Source organism: Manacus candei, unplaced genomic scaffold (assembly GCF_025592945.1).
Source record: "Manacus candei isolate 608988 ecotype Guabito, Panama unplaced genomic scaffold, ASM2559294v1 h1tg000023l, whole genome shotgun sequence".
Taxonomy (NCBI): Eukaryota; Metazoa; Chordata; class Aves; order Passeriformes; family Pipridae; genus Manacus; species Manacus candei.
This window is the reverse complement of record NW_026138071.1, coordinates 15,471,965-15,491,826: the sequence shown is the minus strand read 5'-3', so window position 1 is coordinate 15,491,826 and position 19,862 is coordinate 15,471,965. Positions and strand designations below refer to the sequence as shown.

Sequence of the window (19,862 nt, the reverse complement as noted above, 5' to 3'; positions counted from 1 at the left end):
AAAAAAACCCATCCAACCAAACAAAAAACAACAAACAAACCAACCAAAACAAACAAAAAACCCCAACCCCAAATCAGAAACATCATTATTGATTTTTAAGTGAAGAAGGCTTTATTTCTTACATACTGTGAAGAGCAGAAGACAGCTGTCAAAATACTTAGCAATTCTCAGTTCTGATTTGCTTCTCACATTCAGCCATCTATACGTTTATATTCAAATCTATATATAACACTTAAAATTCATCCTCGTTTTAGATATTTCTTTTCAGTATGTGAAAAGTAATGATACTAATTCATTTCAGAAGACTAGATTTCTTGTGTCTTTATTCTCTCCTGGTCACAGAATTAATCAAAAGCTCTGAATTTGTCCCTAACCTCTCTTTTACAGTTCAGAACTGTAAAAGGAAATGCAAGTCTGTGTAATGGTATAACTTCATCTTTGTGTTTTGGTGTTCTTGAGCAGCCTGGGAGCAAGAAAACTCGAAACTTAGAGCAGACTCTTAAGAAGAAAAGGGTCATATCTAAGAACCATCTCAAAGATGAAAGTAAAAATCAGGAATCTTATTTATCCTGTGTGCTGTCTAAGCTCCTTTTCTGACTACAAACTCCTAGGCTTGAATCTTTTGGCAGGATTCTGCTGAAAGGTAATTTTTCATGTTATTTTACTTATTTATTTTATTTTACTGTCAGTTGGTAATATGTAGTGTAACAAGAATAGTTTTGCTCTTAAAGTACATTATTGGTTTGCTTTTCAGTAAGTCTCAAACTGTAGTATGTTTTTATTTTTTACTGGATCTGGAGGCAAGATGATAGTGGTTTTTGTCTAGCTGAGCACAGCTGAGTGTTCTGAATAATATCAGTTTTAATAATAAATAGCAGTTATATAGCGCCTTCTGTTAGATGATGTTGAAGAGTTATAACATGTTATTTAGACCTGTCAGCTTTTTTGTGAGGTTGCAAATATTTTTATCTCCATTTTACAAATGAACAGTATAAGGCTCAGGTGAAATGACTCATGTGCAGCTAAACTTGTGAGCCAGCATAGCCACAGAGGGAAAGTAAATTGTCATATATAAGCATTAGCATAACCACTGGGTTTGCACTTCGGTCTTTTTCTCAGGTTTGGTCTGTCATGGTCCTAAAAGTTTATTCTTTAGATACAAAGTATTGCAATATGGCAGAGGAGTAATCAGGATGGATTAAAAAAGAAGCTGCCAAATACTTAAAGCTGGTTAAGTTTAGTATAAGAAAAAACATTGAACCTCAGATACTTATTTTTTACTTCTTCTCCTGTTCTTGATGGGGAATTCTCTTTTATCCCAAACCATTCTCAGCAGCTTTCTGTTTCTTTATTTCACCCTCAAAAGTCTCCAGTCTTGTATGGAGCAGAAAATTTGACAATTTTTACCATAAAGGTTAAAATATATTCTTGGTATTCTCATAACAAACTCAATCCTTTAATGTATTTATATCCTCACTTGAGAATAAGCCTTAGAAAAAGCATAGACCAGACTGAGAATTATTTTTTTTCTGTGATGTCTCATAAATTTTTTCTTTGGTTCAAGTATTGCTACAGGAATCAAATATTAAATTTTCACAATCTTTTACACAAAAATTTCTAAAACAGCAGTGGTATTTAATTTTCAGAACACTCTTTCTAAGACTATCCTAGTTATGGTTTTCTAACCCAGAAAATGTTTTTAACAGTCAATAAATATATACAAGGATGAAGGGAAGGAAGGGCAGAGGAAATATTCCCAGCACGGGAAAAATAGTAATAAACAATAATTAAAGGTGTTTTCTCAATTATCTTTTGATCTTTGTGCTTAATCATAGCACGTTATATGGAGAGAAGAGATGTAGGAATAGTTTAGAGTTATTTACCAGATTTTCATTTTTATTTTTAGTACCAGAGTCACTTGATTTAAGCTGGAGCAGTGCAAAGACAGAGGAAGACAGAAAAACAACAGATTAGGAAGTCCCTGATTTTGTTTCAGTTGTTCATTTTGCTTATGTTGGTATAAACCATGATTTTGGACTGGTTTAGGAGAAAGAAAATTCTGCTGAGAAGGCTGAGATTCATCACTGTTCTCCTGAGCTTGGTCCGACAACATTTTGCTAATTAGACTTCCTGAGTGTAAACCCTACCTGAAAGTAGTCTCTGCTTCAGCATAAGATTCCCAGTGTGGTGCTATTTCAGCCCTCTCTCAGGCTGGGATATCTCTTAGATAACATTATAAGACAGAGAAGGACGTGTGGTGGTTAAATTACCTGTGCTGGCACACAGGATGGATGAATGAGCATGTCAGTAAAGATTTAGGGCTGTGCTTCCCAAGTCAATGCTGAGGCAAGATGATGAATGCATTTCTTGTTAAAACAGAAAGGATCTAATTAAGCAGGTAGAGGGAAAGTATATTTGAACATGTTCTGACTTCTAGTACCTGTGTTTCAATGGCATACTGAAAATCTGAGGAGTCAGAGGAAAGCTACCAAATGAATCACAGTTTTTATAGTGAGAGGCTTAAGGAGCTTGGTTTATCAAAGAAAAGGTTAAGAGCTGATATGATTGCAGTGTGTGAGTGCCTGCACTATTCAAAAGGTATTTGAGGTTAGGGTGACCTTGAAATCACAACTAGATTGAGTGGCTTATAATAGACTTGGTAAGCATTGCTTCCACAGTGATGTAAATTAGCGTGTTTCAAAACTTTTAAATCGAGGTGTTGAGGTGGGTTTTTTCCCTAAACCTCAGGCTTTGGTTGACAACAAATTATTGGCCTTTGTAATAGGAAGGGCTGAAGCATTTCAGTGAATGAAATTTTCATAAATTTTTCAGAAACTAGATGTAATGGTTCCCTCTGGCCTAAACCAAGTCTGTAAATGACTGCAGACATCGCTTGCAGTATTGTCTGTGATTGTGAATGCAGACATGCAAAGAGAGTCGGCCCCTTCTTCATTTTTCCATGCAGACTTGACTTTAAAAGGGGAACGTACAGGAGGGTAGCACACCAAGTGGCTCTGCATTATGCCGTAAGACCGGACATAAAAATGTAGGGAGAGAGATCTAACTTCTAGTGTCTGGAGATAGAAAATTCGTCTCCCAGGTCTAAGGCACAAGCCCTGCAACTCTGTTAACAGAAATAACATGGAATTTACCAAAAGAAAATTAGCTCAACCTTAATCTCTAAAAGGGAAATGAGGAAGCTGAAATTATTAGTGTTTCACTTCTTTTAAGACACAGAAGCTTGTTCCCAGCTCTAGTTGTCCTTTTAGTTGTCTTGTACTAAAAATGAAGTAGAAGTGTAGACTCCAAAAGTGTCTCTTTCCTAAGCAGTCACTCTTATTTCAGCAATGACATGTTAGCAAGTGAATTACAGCAAGATTTTTGGTTTGCTTTAAAATACCTCCAGGCTGATTTCACTGACTAGTAGTAGTGTGTGGAGGTCACAGCTATCACAGAGACTTTTTTCCTCAGGGAACTTGTAGCTTGCTGCCAAATTGATCAGAGCAGGAGAGACAAACACAGTGAGAAGTTGCATTCACTGAGATTTGCCTTCAGAGTACAATGTTCTTATTGTGTTTTGGGACCCTTGTGTAAAAGAAGGGAGATACTAGCCCCTGTGGTCCAAATGTTTCTTAGTGGATGCTTATGTCTTTCTACAACTGGGGAAAGACATATACTCAGAATTTTAAAAAGGGAAAGAAAAAAAATCATTAGCTTGTTTCTAACTGAGTGTGGTTGGACTTGATTTCAGTGAGATCCAGATTTCGTGCTCTATGCAAATGTCTAAGTACGTTAAGAGAACCTGTTAAACAACAAAAGCAACCCTCAGTCCACAGGATTATGGTAAAAACCCTATAATGTTATAAATTAATTATTATTTTTATTCTAAATAATCATTTGCACAAGTCTTCAAATCAGTTGCTGGGAATATGGCAGAATTGCACTTCTGACTTGGTTGTTGGCCATTTACATCTGGCTGTTTTTTTCCAAACCCCAAAATGTTGTGAAGAGCATAGAGACAGAGGGGCGGGGAGATATTATTTAGTTTCACTGTACAGAAATACATCTCTGTGGGCACACTCTGTGTTACTCAAGGAGAACTGATACACAGAGAATATCGATGGCATTCCCACAAGAATAGAAAGTTGTTTGCATCATAGAATCTTTAGGTTGGAGAAGACCCTTAAGATCATTGAGTTCAACCATTAATGCAGCGCTGCCAAGTCCACCACTAAACCATGTCCCTCAGTGCCACGTGCTAATCCTTTACATGCCTCCAGGGATGGTGACTCCACTACCTCCCTGGTGGTCTGTTCCAGTGCTTGATAACCCTTTCAGTAATAAATTTCTACTTATATCCAACCTAAACCTCCCCTGGGTATGACTTGAGGCCGTTTCCTCTTGTCCTGTCACTTGTTACCCGGGAAAAAGATACTGACATTCACCTCGCTGCAACCTCCTTTCAGGTAGAGTTACATCAGTAGAGCTGACTCAAGTGTTCCTGGGGATGCAAAATAAGCAAGGAAATCACAGAAGCACAGAATATACCAAGTTGGAAGCGACCCACAAGGATCATTGAGTCCAACTCCTGGCCCTGCAGAGGACCATCCCTAAGAGTCACACCATGTACCTGAGAGTATTGTCCAAATGCTTCTTGAACTCTGTCAGGCTTGATGCTGTGACCACTTCCCTGGGGAGCCTGTTCCAGTGCCCAACCAACCTCTGGGTGAAAAACCTCTTTCTAATGTCCAACCTAAACCTCCCCCGACAGAACTTCAGGCCATTCCCTTGTTCCCATCACTGGTCACCACAGAGAAGAGATCAGTGCCTGCCCCTCCTCTTTTCCTCTCATGAAACCATGGTAGCTGTGACCAATGACTGCATTGTCTTTCAGGTGTTTTTCAATACCTCCAAGAATAATCTTCTCCATAACTTTACCAGGCACTGGAGTGAGACTTACAGGCCAGTAGTTTCTGGGGTCCTTCTCCTTGGAAACTGGGACAATGTTCGCCAGCTTCCAGTCAGCTGGGACCTCTCTGGATTCCCAAGACCACTCAAAAATCATCAAGAGATGTTATGCAGTGACATCAGCCAACTCTTTGAGGATTCTGGGATGAATCCCATCAACCGCACAGATTTGTAGGGATCCAGCTGGAGGAGCAGATCCTACACAAGTTCAGGATTGACTCGAAGTTGATCATTCTTGCAGTCATGGCCCTCCAGCTCAGGGCACTGAGACCCTCTTAGTCCGTCATCCACATCGAAGACAGAGGCAAAGGAAGTGTTAAACACCTCTGCCTTGTCTCTATCCCCGTTCGTGAGGTGACCATCCTCATCCTGTAACAGGCCAATGGTATTACTATACACGTAGCATTAAGTTGAACAGTAAATTGTGCTTAGAATTAGTCAAATGAGAAATATGTTCCCTGTTGGGAGAAAAGCAGCATGAACGTGGAGAGAACGGATTCTTTCTGTTTTGCATTGTCCAAGCATGCCAAGTATTGCATCACAGTGTTAATGTTTCCGATTTTATGCTGAGCATTTTAAATATGTGTTTTGTTGAGTATGTGTATTCACTTCTGTCACTCTTTTAATTATCATAATGTGTACAACTATGGAAGGAGGCAGTGTATATATGGCAGAATTTATGATAAGCTTTGGTGTATGGTCATTTCTCCACAGTGGCAGTGTGCTTGGCTGTTGCAACAACTGAAACTCAAACACAGGTGGAGTTCAATGGTTAAAAAAAATCATAGATCTTAAATTACCAGTGCAACATCTAAATTATATATGCCACTGTTTTTTTTCCAGAGGAAAGTATTTGATTATATTATCTGCTTGTTCCACATACTGTTTAAAACTTTGCTTTATCAGAATAAACCAACACGGTGTGCTGTAGGGCCACTCTCAGTGTTTTTCAGAATCTTCTTAATGCCTGCTGGTTAAGTGATAGTCAGTTAAATCTCTTATACCCACTTATTAATATTCTGTGTACAAAAGCTTGTCTAACAGGCAACTCTATATTTGACCAGATTGATGAGAGTTAACTGAACCGAGGGTGTACATTGCCAGACACAATTTTAAAACCTTACTCAGATTTAAGGTTTTGCTGCTGTTAGGAAAAGACAGAGCTTACCTCTTCATGGGCTCAGTGCAATCTATTTCTGAGGCTCACAAGTTGGTGTTTGTACTGTCTGCTATGTATAGAGGTTTTTTAAAATAGCCAGAACTTCAGTTTCACTGAACAAGTTCTCCTGATGCACTTGCCTTTTTTTTTTTTTTCTCCCTCCTCTTTCCTTTTGATGCCTGCTTTCATGTCTCTTTGTAGTCTGGTTCATTTCCCAGGAGGCACCAGAAGAATCTGTGGTACCATGACATACAGCAGGGCAGGAAGAGCTTCTGGTAGCATTTGATTGAATTTTTTAAATTTTGGTAGAGTGGAAGTGGGCAACAAGGATGTGGAAAGGAATGGAATGACTCCATACACAGAATGACTGAGCAAGGCAAAGATAACTTGGGCTGTGGTACAGGTCTTATAAAATTGCATGAAGCTATGTTTAAGCAAAAGGAATTGTTTCTTGGTGCAGCAGACTGTAGGCATTGGAACTCCATGCTAAGTATGCGAAATGTTTTACATCAGTGTCGGGGGTAGCTGTGCAAGAAAAAGTCACTGAAATTTACCAAATATACAGAAAACACCTAGCTCTGGAAAATTTTAGATGGAAAAATATGAAAAAGCAGCAGAAAATACAATGCCTGCCCTGCTCTTCTTCTGTCCTTTGTGTTGCCACATTCACATTTTTAATGTGTTTTGAAAGTTACTGTTGCAACTTTTAGTAGTTGTGGAGTATTTCTTACATTTGCATGTTCTGAAATTGGAAAGTCACAGAATCACAGGCTGGTTGTAGTTGGAAGGGACCTCTGGAGATCATCTGGTCCACCCTTCCTGCTAAAGCAGGTTCACCTAGAGCAGGTTGCACAGAATCGTGTCCAGGCAGGTTTTGAGTATCTCCAGGAAAGGAGACTTCACAGCCTCTCTGGCAGCTTAATCAAGTGCCCTGTCACCCTAAAAGTATGGAAGATTTTAATTGTATTCAGATTAAATGTCCTGTATTTCCATTTGTGCCTGTTGCCTCTTGACCTGGGCACCACACTTGAGATATTTGTGTGCATTGATAAGATCCCCTCTCACCCGTCAGTCCTCCAGGCTAGAGAAGAAGTAGTAGCAGACTACTGCTGAAACCTGTCTGAATTCTCTCAATCTTTTCTCACTTCAGTAGTTTGGGTGGGTTTAAGGAGACTCATTGCAAGAAGATAGTATCTTCTACTTTGTTGGAAAGACGTTTTTAAATTTAACTTTTTATTAAACCAATTGAAATAGGAGATCAAGACTTAAAGGTTGTTAAACTTAGTTATGGCTACTAGAGCACAGTGAATTGCTTTGTTAAACCCCCCTGTAGCATAAACAGCATAGTGCAGATTTTTATTTGCATTTGTGGTAGCTGCTGGCTTCTGTTATTATTTTGTTTTATAGAACTGATTCTTAAATACTGGTGCTCCCCACTGGGCAAAGTATGCTGCGTCATTTCCTAATGTATACCTCAACAAATAACTCCCTCCCTCTTTCCTACTCCATTCCCTCCCTCTCTCCCTCCCTCTCTCCCTGTATTGAAGAGGATAATTTTGTGTAATGATCTGAGATCAGTTTACTCTGCAACATTAATCTTCTAACAGAGAGATACTATTTTATTTTTCCAGCATGCTGTAATCCACCCCAGTTTCTGATATATTTAAAACCTATTAATTGTTAATGTACACTTCTTGAATTCTAATCATGACCAGACTGCATGCAGGGCTCTGTTTTGGGAAGGATCATTAACCATTCCCCTGGGGATCCCAAGTGGTACTTTCTGGAGGCAGCGTGAGCTGTATTATTTGTGTAGATTTTGTCCTTGTGCTGCTACATCTGTTTGAAACTGGGACTTTGTGCATAGTCTGCGTTGTGTGGTTTTGAACTGCCTTGCCTAGCACTGGCACTGTGGATTGTTATCTGGAATGCACAGAGGAATCATTGATCATTGCTTCTTCTTCTCTTTTTATTTTTTTAAACGGGACTGCAGACGCTAGTGGGTATTTTTGCTGTTTCTTTTCACCGATCTCAGACACTTCAAATGGTTGAGGTACTTTTCAGCATTACTCTTTTCTTCTAGATTAACTGATCTAATGATTAGTAACTACTAATTGTTGAAAAGTAGTTACCAGCAGGTTGAAAAGTAAAACGTACCTTCCATTTCAGGAAAACTCCAACCAACCATTCCCTAATAATACAACAATTTTTTAACATGTATTATAAATGTAATACTGTATATATCTATATATTTATAATACAGTAAATGTATTGGCTGTCATATCTATATGCTCATAAAACTTTTAATCTGCATGTATAATTGTGATATATTACACAGGCCAATGCAATAAATGGTACAAGTCAGAAACAGAATTTTTTTATGTTTTAAGTTTTTAAACTTTGGACTGTCACTATATTCTAGAAACAGAGGAAAAATAAAACAAGGATATTTATTTTAGGTTTTTCTTAGGTTTATCACATTCATTGTAACAACACTGCATCATTTAAAAATGCAGTAGTTTAATTTAGATGAGGTGCTTTTACTTCTGTAATTGTCTTAATATGGTACCCCTATGGTAGTGAAATACACTATTTAATGGCAAAAGCTGATAAAATTTAAATCACCTCTCCAGAAAATTTGCTACTAATGCCATTTAAGAAGTCATGCATTTGATTTAAAATTAATTCAACAAGAAACCTATGTAGCCATCATCAAAAAAAATTAAGCATTTAATGCTAGGTAATAGATTCAGAGAATGTTTTCTTTGGCAGATACAGTGCAATATGTTTTTCTTGTATTTGTTTTTGTGTGTGTATGCATATATGCGAAGAAAATCCTCATTAGTGCAAACTTCTCTGGAAGCTTAAAATTTGTACTAAGGAGAAATTACAATCTTTATCCTGATGTTTGGAAAGTCTGGAAGCAGTTAATTTACTGTTCTAATTCTTTTATGAATCAGTTACTTTAACTTTTGTCTCTTCCTTTTGTAAGTCAGCTTAGCATCAAGTATGTGATGTGTGCCACCTGAGATTAAACATCCAGGTTTGGTTTCTTCAAGTAGTACTGTAAAGGAAAAAACCCCATCACTGTGACTACAAAGGAAACTTAAAAAAAATGCAACTTTTTAGCAAATCAAACTATTTTCTTCTGAGCTGGTTTTAAAACAAAATGGTGAATGAGCATCCATCTTATGTTATAAACTGCCATTTTTTGCCCTCTCCAGGATTCATTTCTCATCTTAGATAAGGATGGAGGACCACATCTGCACAGATGCTCGTAGGATAACTTGGGGTGGAAGAGATCTCAGAGGTCATCTGGTCCAACCTCCTGCTCAGAGCAGGATCAGTCGTTAGACCAGAGCAGATACTTTGGGGTTTTTTAATTAGAAAAATAAATTTGAATATGCATCAGGAAATTAATTTTAATCTGTATTCATGTCACATCAGGAAGAATGACAAATTATGATTAATTGAGGCCTCGACACACTCTGTTTTCTGAACATCCTGTGTTATTCCCCAGCTCCTGCAGTGTTAACAGCAGAGCACTCTGTGATCCTGAGGATATTCTAAACTGGTGACCAACAGGTATTTAGCAAAGATGTAATCAGTTCTGAGTTCCTGAAAAGGTTCAGTCAAATTTAGGATTAATATATTCAGGTTTTCACTTATCTCACATTTTTCAGAGTGTTGAAATGTTTTCTGAAGCTTGGTAGCTTTCCTAGTACAGACACTTGCTACATGTTCTTCTGAACCTAAGCGTTCCCATGGGCTCCATCACTCATCACTTCTGCATGGAAATGTTTGGGGATTGCAACCTCTTTTCCCAGCAAGTGGTATTTCTAATGGAGACTGCAAAGGACCTCCTCTAACAAAAATGTCTCCAGGAGAGAATATTTTACCAAATAAGTGCTAATATTTGTCATTGAAGGAAAAACATGTAGAAATAAATGACAGTGACTTGTCAGGGTGCAAAAGTGGTTCCTGTAATGTGTCACTTGGGTCATCAGATGACGGGGGAGGGCTTTCAGGAGGCTTTTTGCAATTCAGATGTGGTAGTGGGGCCCTGCAGCACAGAGGATGTGCAGGTTTGGGGAAGGAACTATTTAGTAGCCTGGGGATGGCAGCAACAATGAAGTTGCCTTTTCTTCATAAGCTCTGGTGTGCTACCGATTCCCTAACCTGTGTTAAATCTAATTTTTATGAGGGCTGTAATCTTGTTTCTCCTGTTTATCTCGAAAAAAGAAAAGAAAAATCTTCCAGCAGAAAGTTGTGGGTTTTTTTTTTTCTTCTGTACTGTTTATTGTCCTGAAAAATTGTAAATTGATTATTGTTTGTTCTCCAGATGGATCCTGTGCAAAAAGCAGTCATAAACCATACATTTGGAGTGTCCATTCCCCCAAAGAAGAAACAAGTTATTTCTTGTAATGTCTGCCAGCTTCGCTTTAACTCTGATGTAAGTATGGCCTATTTTCTTTTTTTTTTTTCTTAGTACATTAGGTATAATTAATCTAAACTTCTTTTTTCTGAAATAAATCATTCCAGTTCTGTCTACATTCTGCTCAGTGTGCTGGGTTAGTATTTTGTTCACTCAGAGGTGGAAGTCCATAGAGGACGAACTCTTGATTTTCTTGCCTTGATATCCAGTTTCCTGTCCATTGATGATGCACCATTTGATGATGCAGTAACCTTCAAGAGGTATTCCAAATAGAAATGCTTGTTTGCTTGGTGTTTTTTAAAAAAGGAGATGAAGCAGACAGAAAAGCTTCCCCATGAGTTCTCCATGTCATATTTGCCCTTCTTCCAAAAGAAACAGCTTTTTCTTGTTGTTCATACATCCTTGGTGATATGTCTTTAGATTTCTTAATAAATTCACTCTTCCAATAACTTTCATTTGTAACAAATATGAACACTTCTTGCTGTCTTCTTGAGTATGATAAAGTTCAAGGAAACTGTTTTCTGAAGTTTAATTAAAAAAAAAGCATTGCCAAAGAGTACCTTAAGTGATATGTTTAAAAAATATATACCCAATTAATGTTTTTCCTGAATGGCTTGAAAATTAAAGAAATTCAGGAAAACTATGTATAAGAAAATTATGAGCTTTGACACTCTAAGAATATGTACTTTTCTGTTATAATTTCAGTCTCAGAATTAGTTTGCAGACACCTCCTCAAAACCTTCAAGATCTTGGTGCTCCCAGAGATTTACAGTAAAGCACCCATACCTATTACCCTGGTTTTCTCTGCCTTTAACATCCCACTTTGAAAAATGTCTTGTAAAGTGTTTTTCCCAGTTTGGCTTTCTTGTCTAGGCTGGTAAGGATTTTGAAGCAGTGCTATGTTAGCTTCAAATTGATTTCTAAATTTGTCATCTTTTGACAAGCTTATTAAACTTTCTTTGAAGTGGCAATATGTGCTTAGTTAACTGATCTCAAAAGTCATTATTTTAAATTTAGTTGCCTTTCTTCTTTAAGGTTAAGATTTAAGGGGGGGGAAAAATCTTTCTGCTCTTATACTTGGTCCAGATATCTACTTTTACAGATTAAATCAAGGAAGCAATAAAAGCTTTTAAAGTTTCCTAGGACTTCCTGGATCTGAATCTTGCTCCTGAGCTGTATGTTACTCCATCACCAGGGAGGCAGTTCAACCTGTCCCTGCTCTTCCCTCTCCTCATGAGGTCGGGATCCCTCTGGTGATGGGTCCTGACCCTAGAGGAGTCGCTCTGTCTGCACTGACATTCAGGTGGACAAACAGCACTTCAGGCAGACAAACTGAATCACAACTAAGTGACTTGAAATAAACAAACAAAGACATACAGCTGAAATGTTATAGCATTGCATGCATCTGTCAACCAAGCAATTTTTCCTATCTTGCTTTACAAAGTAGAACAAAGAGTGCATATCATATTCTGCTTTCATAGTGGCACCACAAAAGCACAGCCGATTATAGGCACATTGCTTCTTCTGGGCCGGGTATATTCAATATGGTGTCATGCTCTTTCTAAATGCGATCAATATACTCAGTTACAGTTGCTAGAAAATATCATCATCCTTTTGTAATGAATAGTTTTTAAGAAAGGATGAAGCACTATGACTGTGCTGAAATGCAGCTCCTTACTTTCCACAGCAGTTTAGTTTACCAGAACATTATTAAACAACATGGTAATTTGGTTTTAGAATGTGCGAAGGTTATAGCAGTGTTACTAATACCAGAAGATACTTAAATATAAATGTAAGTTTCACAAATATTTCATAACCACAATGTACAGGAATATTTGAAAAATGAGTCTTCATAGTGTAGCACTTCTATTATAAAAGCTATCTAGCCATTCATTGGATTATTCAACCTCTCCTGAGTAGCTTTTTATAAGATTTTAAATCTTTCCTCCAGGTTCAGTCATTTGACCTTAATAATTATTTATATGAGCACGTGTTGCCTTTTCTGAGAGAGTGAGATCTTATTTTATTTGGATATTATTCTCACCTATATACACAGACACACATACCCCATAATCTGCACTGTTATAATTTGACTGAGGTAATACTCATGGGGTTTCAACTAAACTCTGCAGACCCTTTTAGTTCTTTCTTAACTTGTTAAAACTTCTTCACAAAAACAAAAATGGGGACTCTGCTTGTATTTTTCTTTTTGGTCCCTTTATAGTGTGAAATTATGCTTAGTGGGTGGAATGGTCTTTACAATCCATCCTGTGTTTGCTGACTGGGGAAAAAGGAGGTCAGATATGTGTGAACCTTGTAATTGCTGAATCTTTCAGAGAGTCCGTTTTATGATGTGACATCTTAAGAATGTCACGAAGTTATTGAATGCTTTTTGAGTGGCATCAAATTGTCTTAACTTGCATTAAAGCTTCAACATAGCACATTGTAGAACGAGATTCGTAGTACAGCCACTTTACACTTGTAGTTTCTTCTAGCTCTGCAAGGCTGACATACTCTTTGTTGATGATAGGCATTTCATTTCTTTGAACTTTCTTTGACCTAAATTATGCAAGTAAATTAAATAAAAATGACAAAAATAAGTAGTTTTGGTGATTTTTTTTTTTTTTTTACTTTTGTTCTCCCAAATGAATTTCATTTTCATGGTGTTTGAGGACTGACCTCATTCTAGTACTATTTTATGTATTGCATGAGTAGCATACAGACCAGTGGATATTCATCGGTGAGAATAAAATTGGTTTCTTTGCCTGCAATCTTTTCCCTGTGCTGTGGACAGTCACTGATCTGGATCAATAGAGAAAAAAAAAATCAGACTACTCAATTTATATTTGTCAAACCTCCCTCTAAATTAATGCAGTAGGTTGCTAAGGTTTCAGGTTTCTTTTGCTTATGTTTAGCTCTGCAGGTTTAGCTTTAGTGAGTGTATTCTGCCATCAGATTTGGAGGCAGGGATCTACAGCTATCTGCAGGAAGAGAAAGTCTGATATCAGGGGTGGAAGGAAATTTTAAAATAGGTTTCCTTGAATGTGGGAGTAGCTCATATTGAAGTGATACCTTCTATATTTTGAAAAATTAAGTTGCTAGGATGATGCCATTTTTTTTCTACCGTATTATAATTTGAACAGTGTTTCCTAACTGTTTCCTCCAAGTCTTCTGTACTTTAAAAACAATTTTTAAAAGTACAACATGAGGAAAACCTTTGTCTACAGATCTCAAATTTGGTCTAGTTTTAGGCTGATATGTCTAGCCTTTTCCAAAAAAGAAGTGATGGGTTTTGACTCATACTCCCAGATGTTCACTGTCACACTCTGTCTGTTCTTTTCTAAAGTTCTTTAGCTGCAATTTGGTCAAGTTGTATTTTTCTGCTAATAAATTCTGACACAGCTAGTTTGAGCACCCCTTCCTATCTCAACTCTCAAAGAAACTGTAGTATAGTGTAGTACAGTATAGTATAGATGATCCAAAGTCTTGAGAAACAGAAAAATAAAATGCCATCTCTGTGAAATAAAACCAAACTAAAGTTGTCCTTATAACCTGCATAAATTGTTTCTTTTTCTTACTCCTTTTGTTATTAATGTTGTTGCTGTTACTGTTCATTTTCTGATCTCATTGATGTTTCCAGTAAATTGTTCTTATCTCAACCCATGATCTCTGCCTTTTATGCCTTCAGTGCAAGGGGGGAGGGGAAGCGGCGCATGGTTTTAGCCAGAGTAGTAAATTGGAGAATACCATTCGTAGACCCCAACAGGGAATTTGCTGAATCCTACTGGTATCAGTAAGAGGGTCCAGTAGCAAGAGGGCAAGGGGAAGAATGGCTGTTTTCTATCCCATATAGACTCTTTCTCTTGGCTCGTTCTTTCTCATTCCTTCTGGCCACTAGATGAATATGGAGCATTTTTAGCTGCTGCTGTGTTGCAACAAGTTATCCAGCAGCTGTGGAGCTTTGGTCAGACTGTCCCAGAGATGTCTATTCTGTTATGGCATCTGACACTGTAGCTTGCAGCCATAAGAGAAGAGTGAGTTTTGGTTGCAAGGATACCTGTTTGGCTTCTGCAGAATCACTCTTTTCTCCGTATCTGTGAATCATCATCTTGTGTTCAAGTAGTTTCTCTGCTTTTCTCCCTCATTATTTAAATTTTATTGTTTATTGTGGAGGTTTTTGGGGTTGTTTAGCCTGGAGAAAAGGAGGCTTAGGGGAGACCTTATCTCACTCTATGCCTGCCTGGAAGGAAGTTGTAACAAGGTGAGTGTCAGTCTCTTCTCCCAGGTAGCAAGCAATAGGATGAGAGAAAATGGCCTTGAGTTGTGCCAGAGGAGGCTTAGATTGGATATTAGGAAAATTTTTTCACCGAAGAAGGTTTTCAAACATTGGAATAGACTGCCTAGGGAAGTAGTAGAGTCGCTGTCCCTGGAGGTATGTAAAAGATGTGTAGATGTGGGGCTTAGGGACATTTTAGTGGTGAACATGGAAGTGCAGAGTTAACGATTGAACTCAATCTTAGAGGTCCTTTCCAACCCAAATGATTCTGTGATTCTGTTGATAGTCCACAGAGTTTTTGGAGCTTGGGCACTAGACAATGATGTCAGTGCTAAACCAGTCCCTTTTCTCAGCAGGCAGACTTCTCTATAGTCCAAACATGCAAATATATTATGCCAACAGTCCATATGTGTTATTGTTCTGATTTTTGGTAGTCGGGTTGTTTTGAAAACAGATTTTGTCGTCTATTGATCATGTCTAAAATAAGTATCTGCTTCCTTCTGCATGCTTTTTGTTTCTTATAGAAAGGTCTTTGACTGGTAGGGCCTGGTAGGTATCATCTTGTTAATAGGATGTAATTTGATTGAAATAAACTTGTGTTTGCACAGTGTGTTGCTCTGTGGTTAAAGACCACAAGTCGATTCTGCTTTTGGTGTCACTTGCATAGACTCAAAAATCAAGAGAGAACACCTTGTAGGCAGATAAGAAAAAGCAGATGTAACAGTTTGGCATTAAGAGATGCTGAAGGTCAACTTATTGTTGTATGCATTTAAAGCTAATAAAAATGATGTGATGATAGACCATCATTTTAAAAAGCCAGAAGGCAAATTTTTGAAGTTTAGGCAAATATTACAAAAAGTTGACTTTGCAAATTTCAATGAATCACTCATGCTGTCAAAAAGATAATAAACAAAATAATCAGTAGCATCAAATAATCTACAGAACTGTCATTGTCTTTTGTCAAACATTTTAAATTTTTGTTATAAATAAGACTATATTGATTCTTTGGGTATGGAGGGTAGTGAAGCGGAGAGGAGTTAATTAAAAGCATAAATCTCAGGAACTTGTGAAGGTAATTTTCTGTTTTGTAGACAGAACTGACAAAATGATGAAAGTTGTTAGCTCCAACATGACAGAAATATTGCATGATTATAGAGTACAGGGTTATAACATGATGAAGGTTCTGTTCAAATAACAGCTATTTAACAGCGCTTTTAACAAAGTTTGATAAGGTATTTAAAATATGAGTCGACTTCTTACAACATGGCTGATCTTCACAGTTTTTTGGTTTTTCTATGTTCATTTCAATAGTAATCTGCCTTGCTATTTTGAGCAATTAGTTTTTAGAAATTCATAAGGACTGAATTGAAAAAATAATGCATAGCTTTGGTGTAAAAAATGTATGAAGATTTTACGGATTTCTTCAATTACATCTATTATTAATAAGAAATGAGATATAACTATATTTTTCAACACTACTTCCTAATTTATAATTTCATGTCATTTTTATTGGAGTTATGATTCTAGTCTAAATTCTTCTTAATTTATACAGTCAAATAAATATGCATACTCTTACAGGATGGTTCTAACAGGTAAACTATGTGATCAAATATTTGGTAGATATCTTACTATTAAGAAAGGGAACTTTGTAGTTTAAGATCTGCTGTGAATATAAATGCTAACAGGTTATAAACATAAATACCTCTCTGTTCCTCCTATCTTGCACACTTAGTTGCTTTCTCTGACAGGACCACTGCTATTGTAATCAGCTTGATGTATAAAAGTGGGCAGGAACACAGGTGTTGAGAGGTGATCTTTCTACAGTTATGACTATGTTTATGACATGATATTTTTTTAGCTGGAATTTATGTAAAACTTTTTTATGGTATGCAGGAAAAATTAATCTTTATAGTTACTCCGTTACAGAATAGAAGTTTTCAGGATTATTATATCTGTTCAGTCTTTCAGTTGTAAATTTTCTATGTGGTTGAACTCTTATTGGCAGAAGCTTTTGTGGTATTTTCAACAAAATATTTTTCATTAGAGATCACCTCTGTATTAACACCAAATGAATTTATTATTTGAGATAGAATCATAGGATCTACGATTAAGATTGGGAAAGACCTCTAACATAATCAAGTCCAACCGTTAACCCAGCACCACCGTGTTCATCACTAAACCATATCCCCAAGTGCCACACCCAGATGGTTTTTTAATGCTTCCAGGGATAGTTCTGCCACTTCACTAAGCAGCATGTTAGAGATACAATTGCTGTTGAGAATACTTCCCATCCAGGGTGGAATTCCTACTTTAAAAAGGTGCAGTATCAAATGAGAAGGAATAGGAGCTACAGGCCACCATGTTCACTTCCATTTAGTTGTGGCACTCACCTAGCATTGCACTGCTTAGGGCATGAACCCAGATTTCCCACGTGGATACTTCAAATTGTCCCTTTATTTCTGTACTTCTCCTTCTTAATGCCATGCAGCTCTACATATACTTATTTTTATATGTTAATTGCCAGACTGAATAATGTGGTACCAGATTCAAACATTTAGCCAAAGAGTTGATGTTACAATTGTTTGATTTCCATGAAGACCCGTTGAAGGGCTACTTCAGCTGATCTTGAAGAAACCTGTAAAAAATCTTGCTCTCACACACATATGCACTGAACCTTTAGACTTAGTCAAGCCTTGCATAGGTTAATATTTCATCTCTTTGTATAGTAATAAATTCAGTTAATTAGACATTCACAAATCAGGTAGATTCTAAAACTCAGTCACTTGTCAACTGTCAAAATGAATAGTGCTGGTTTCAAATACACTGTCAGTCATCGCTCCAGACAGGGGTAATATTCTGATATCCTTTGTACTACAAAATAAAGTCTGGCCTTTATTTCAAAGTTTTATTAAAGGTAGTACCTCTATCAGTGAATCCATATGATCTGTATGTTTCCTGGTTATCTGTATCTATCTAAATATGCATATCTGTACGTATATTTAACTTTAGGCAAAGTAAAGCTACTGAGGTTATTTTAAGCATTATAATATGCTAACAATATGCACATTTGTTTTCAAAACCACATTTACATGTAGAAGATGATTTGAATTGCTGATCTCTTATTAGATGCACTCTAGTATATAAGGTTATTGTATATGTATTATATGTAGTCTCAGAGTTTAACATCCTGATTCTTGGATTTTAAACTTAATAATTTGTAGTTGAAAGTAGCAATTAAATTAAGATTTTAAATAAAATACAAAATTTGGATCGTTTTTAAGAGTGGAAAAAATTATCCTTTCTTAAAACCAAGTCATTAATCCTTATAACCTAGAGGCTTTCTTAAAAATTAAAACAAAAAAGTTCATAAGCTTTGATTGATGGGGTTTTTTTATTAATACTAATAGACTAGGAATGGAACTAAAAATCTAGTTTGCTTAAAGAGAGAATGGGAGTCCTGCCACCCTTTTAAGGTGTAGAAATTTGAAAAATTATGGGAGAAAATTGCATAATTATCTGTCTGTCAATTATATTATTATTTGCAACTTAATTAAAATACAGCTTTTCATGATCTAACAAAGATGCAGACATATTTTTAGTGTAATAAAATATTCATCCTGTTGATCAAAAAATACTGCCAGACAAATGCATGAACACCTGTGTGGAATTTGGCCTGTCAGTACAAAGGTATTTTTTGCATTCTGATACATAGTGTCACATTTACAGCAGTTTAAAGCTTTTCCTGTTCATTGAATCTTAGTAGTCAGTACTTGACAACTTTCTGGGCTGCCTAATAAGTAAGGGGTTTCTATTTTAAAATGTGCAATGTATGTGTATCAAGTTAGTAGACCACTCAGTTTTAGAACCACATGGAAATAAGATTTTCCTTTCAGTTGGTGAGTTCTTTCATAGAAATATTTTATTTCACTTTTTCAAAAGTGTCCTCCTTAATGAAGTATACATTTTTTTAAAAAAAATTTTAATAATGTTAGTTCAATTATGACATTTAATGTTGACTATATAAGCAACAAATTTAACTTCATATTTTTGAAATAAAAAATTAAGTATTTAAATAATATTGATTTGTGGGAGAGTTAAATTATTTTACTGTAGAGTGTATTAAACCCTACAGTAAATGCAGCCATATACACTGGAATAAAGTATTGCACCATTAAAATCATAGTACATGAGTACTGAGAGATTTCTTCATTTTGGCTTTTCCTAACTTTTTTATTTTCTCAAATATTGTTTTGCTGATACAGAATTTGCATGCATTAGTTGTACTTAATGATGATCAAAAAGTATATTCAGTGTCTATTTAAAATATTTACTCTTAATTTCATTTTATATTTTATTGAGGTTTTATATTAGAACTGGTAAATTATTTTTTATGCACATGACTTTTGAACCCTATGTGTACAGAACTTCCCCTGGACTATCAGAGCAAATGAAAATAAATGTTCAACTTCTTGCCTTAACTAAAAGTGAAAATTTTATATGTCATAGCTTATTTCAAAGATATGTTTAGTATTTCAATGATGTATTCTACAAAGTTCATAAACTGTGCTCTATTGCTGTATTTGTGTCACCAGTAAGTTTTAAGGAGGACTTGGAACAAGTATCATAGAATATTCTGAGTTGGAAAGGACCCCCAAAGATCATCAAAGTCCGACTCTTAGGTGGATGGTTTGAACCTTGGTGTTATTAGTATCAGTCTCTAACCAACTGAGCTAATCTCAGAGTCAAATATGTTTGCCTTTAATGTGGTACTTGTGCAAATATTTTATTAAATTAGGGTTAGTAAAGATCAGGAAATTAATAATCAGAAAAGTCGGTACCAGTAATAACCAGAACTTACATTCTAATTTCAGATTTCCTCAGCTGCCCTTTTTTATTTTGCTTCCTGTGACTCCACACAACTCCAAAGACTTATGTAATGCAGGGACACTACATTTCAGTTACCACAAGGCAGCCAAATCAAATTGTTTATCCCACAATGGATAAAAAGCAAACTCTGAACTTCA

At 36.4% G+C, this 19,862-nt stretch overlaps 1 protein-coding gene across 17 annotated transcripts in view; it reads left to right on the top strand.

Annotated features, from left to right (window-relative positions):
* The window catches only part of ZNF385B (zinc finger protein 385B), a 163,163-nt gene that overhangs the window by 116,616 nt on the left and 26,685 nt on the right, over positions 1-19,862 (top strand). For 15 of the 17 annotated variants that reach the window (XM_051787300.1, XM_051787298.1, XM_051787312.1 and 12 more), the window contains one exon: positions 10,470-10,580. In XM_051787300.1, coding sequence (XP_051643260.1) covers positions 10,470-10,580 — 111 coding nt within the window. Of the gene's footprint in view, positions 1-7,284; positions 8,181-9,647; positions 9,713-10,469; positions 10,581-19,862 lie in introns of those variants that run through there. The other 2 variants (XM_051787316.1, XM_051787315.1) reach the window with 2 other exon arrangements.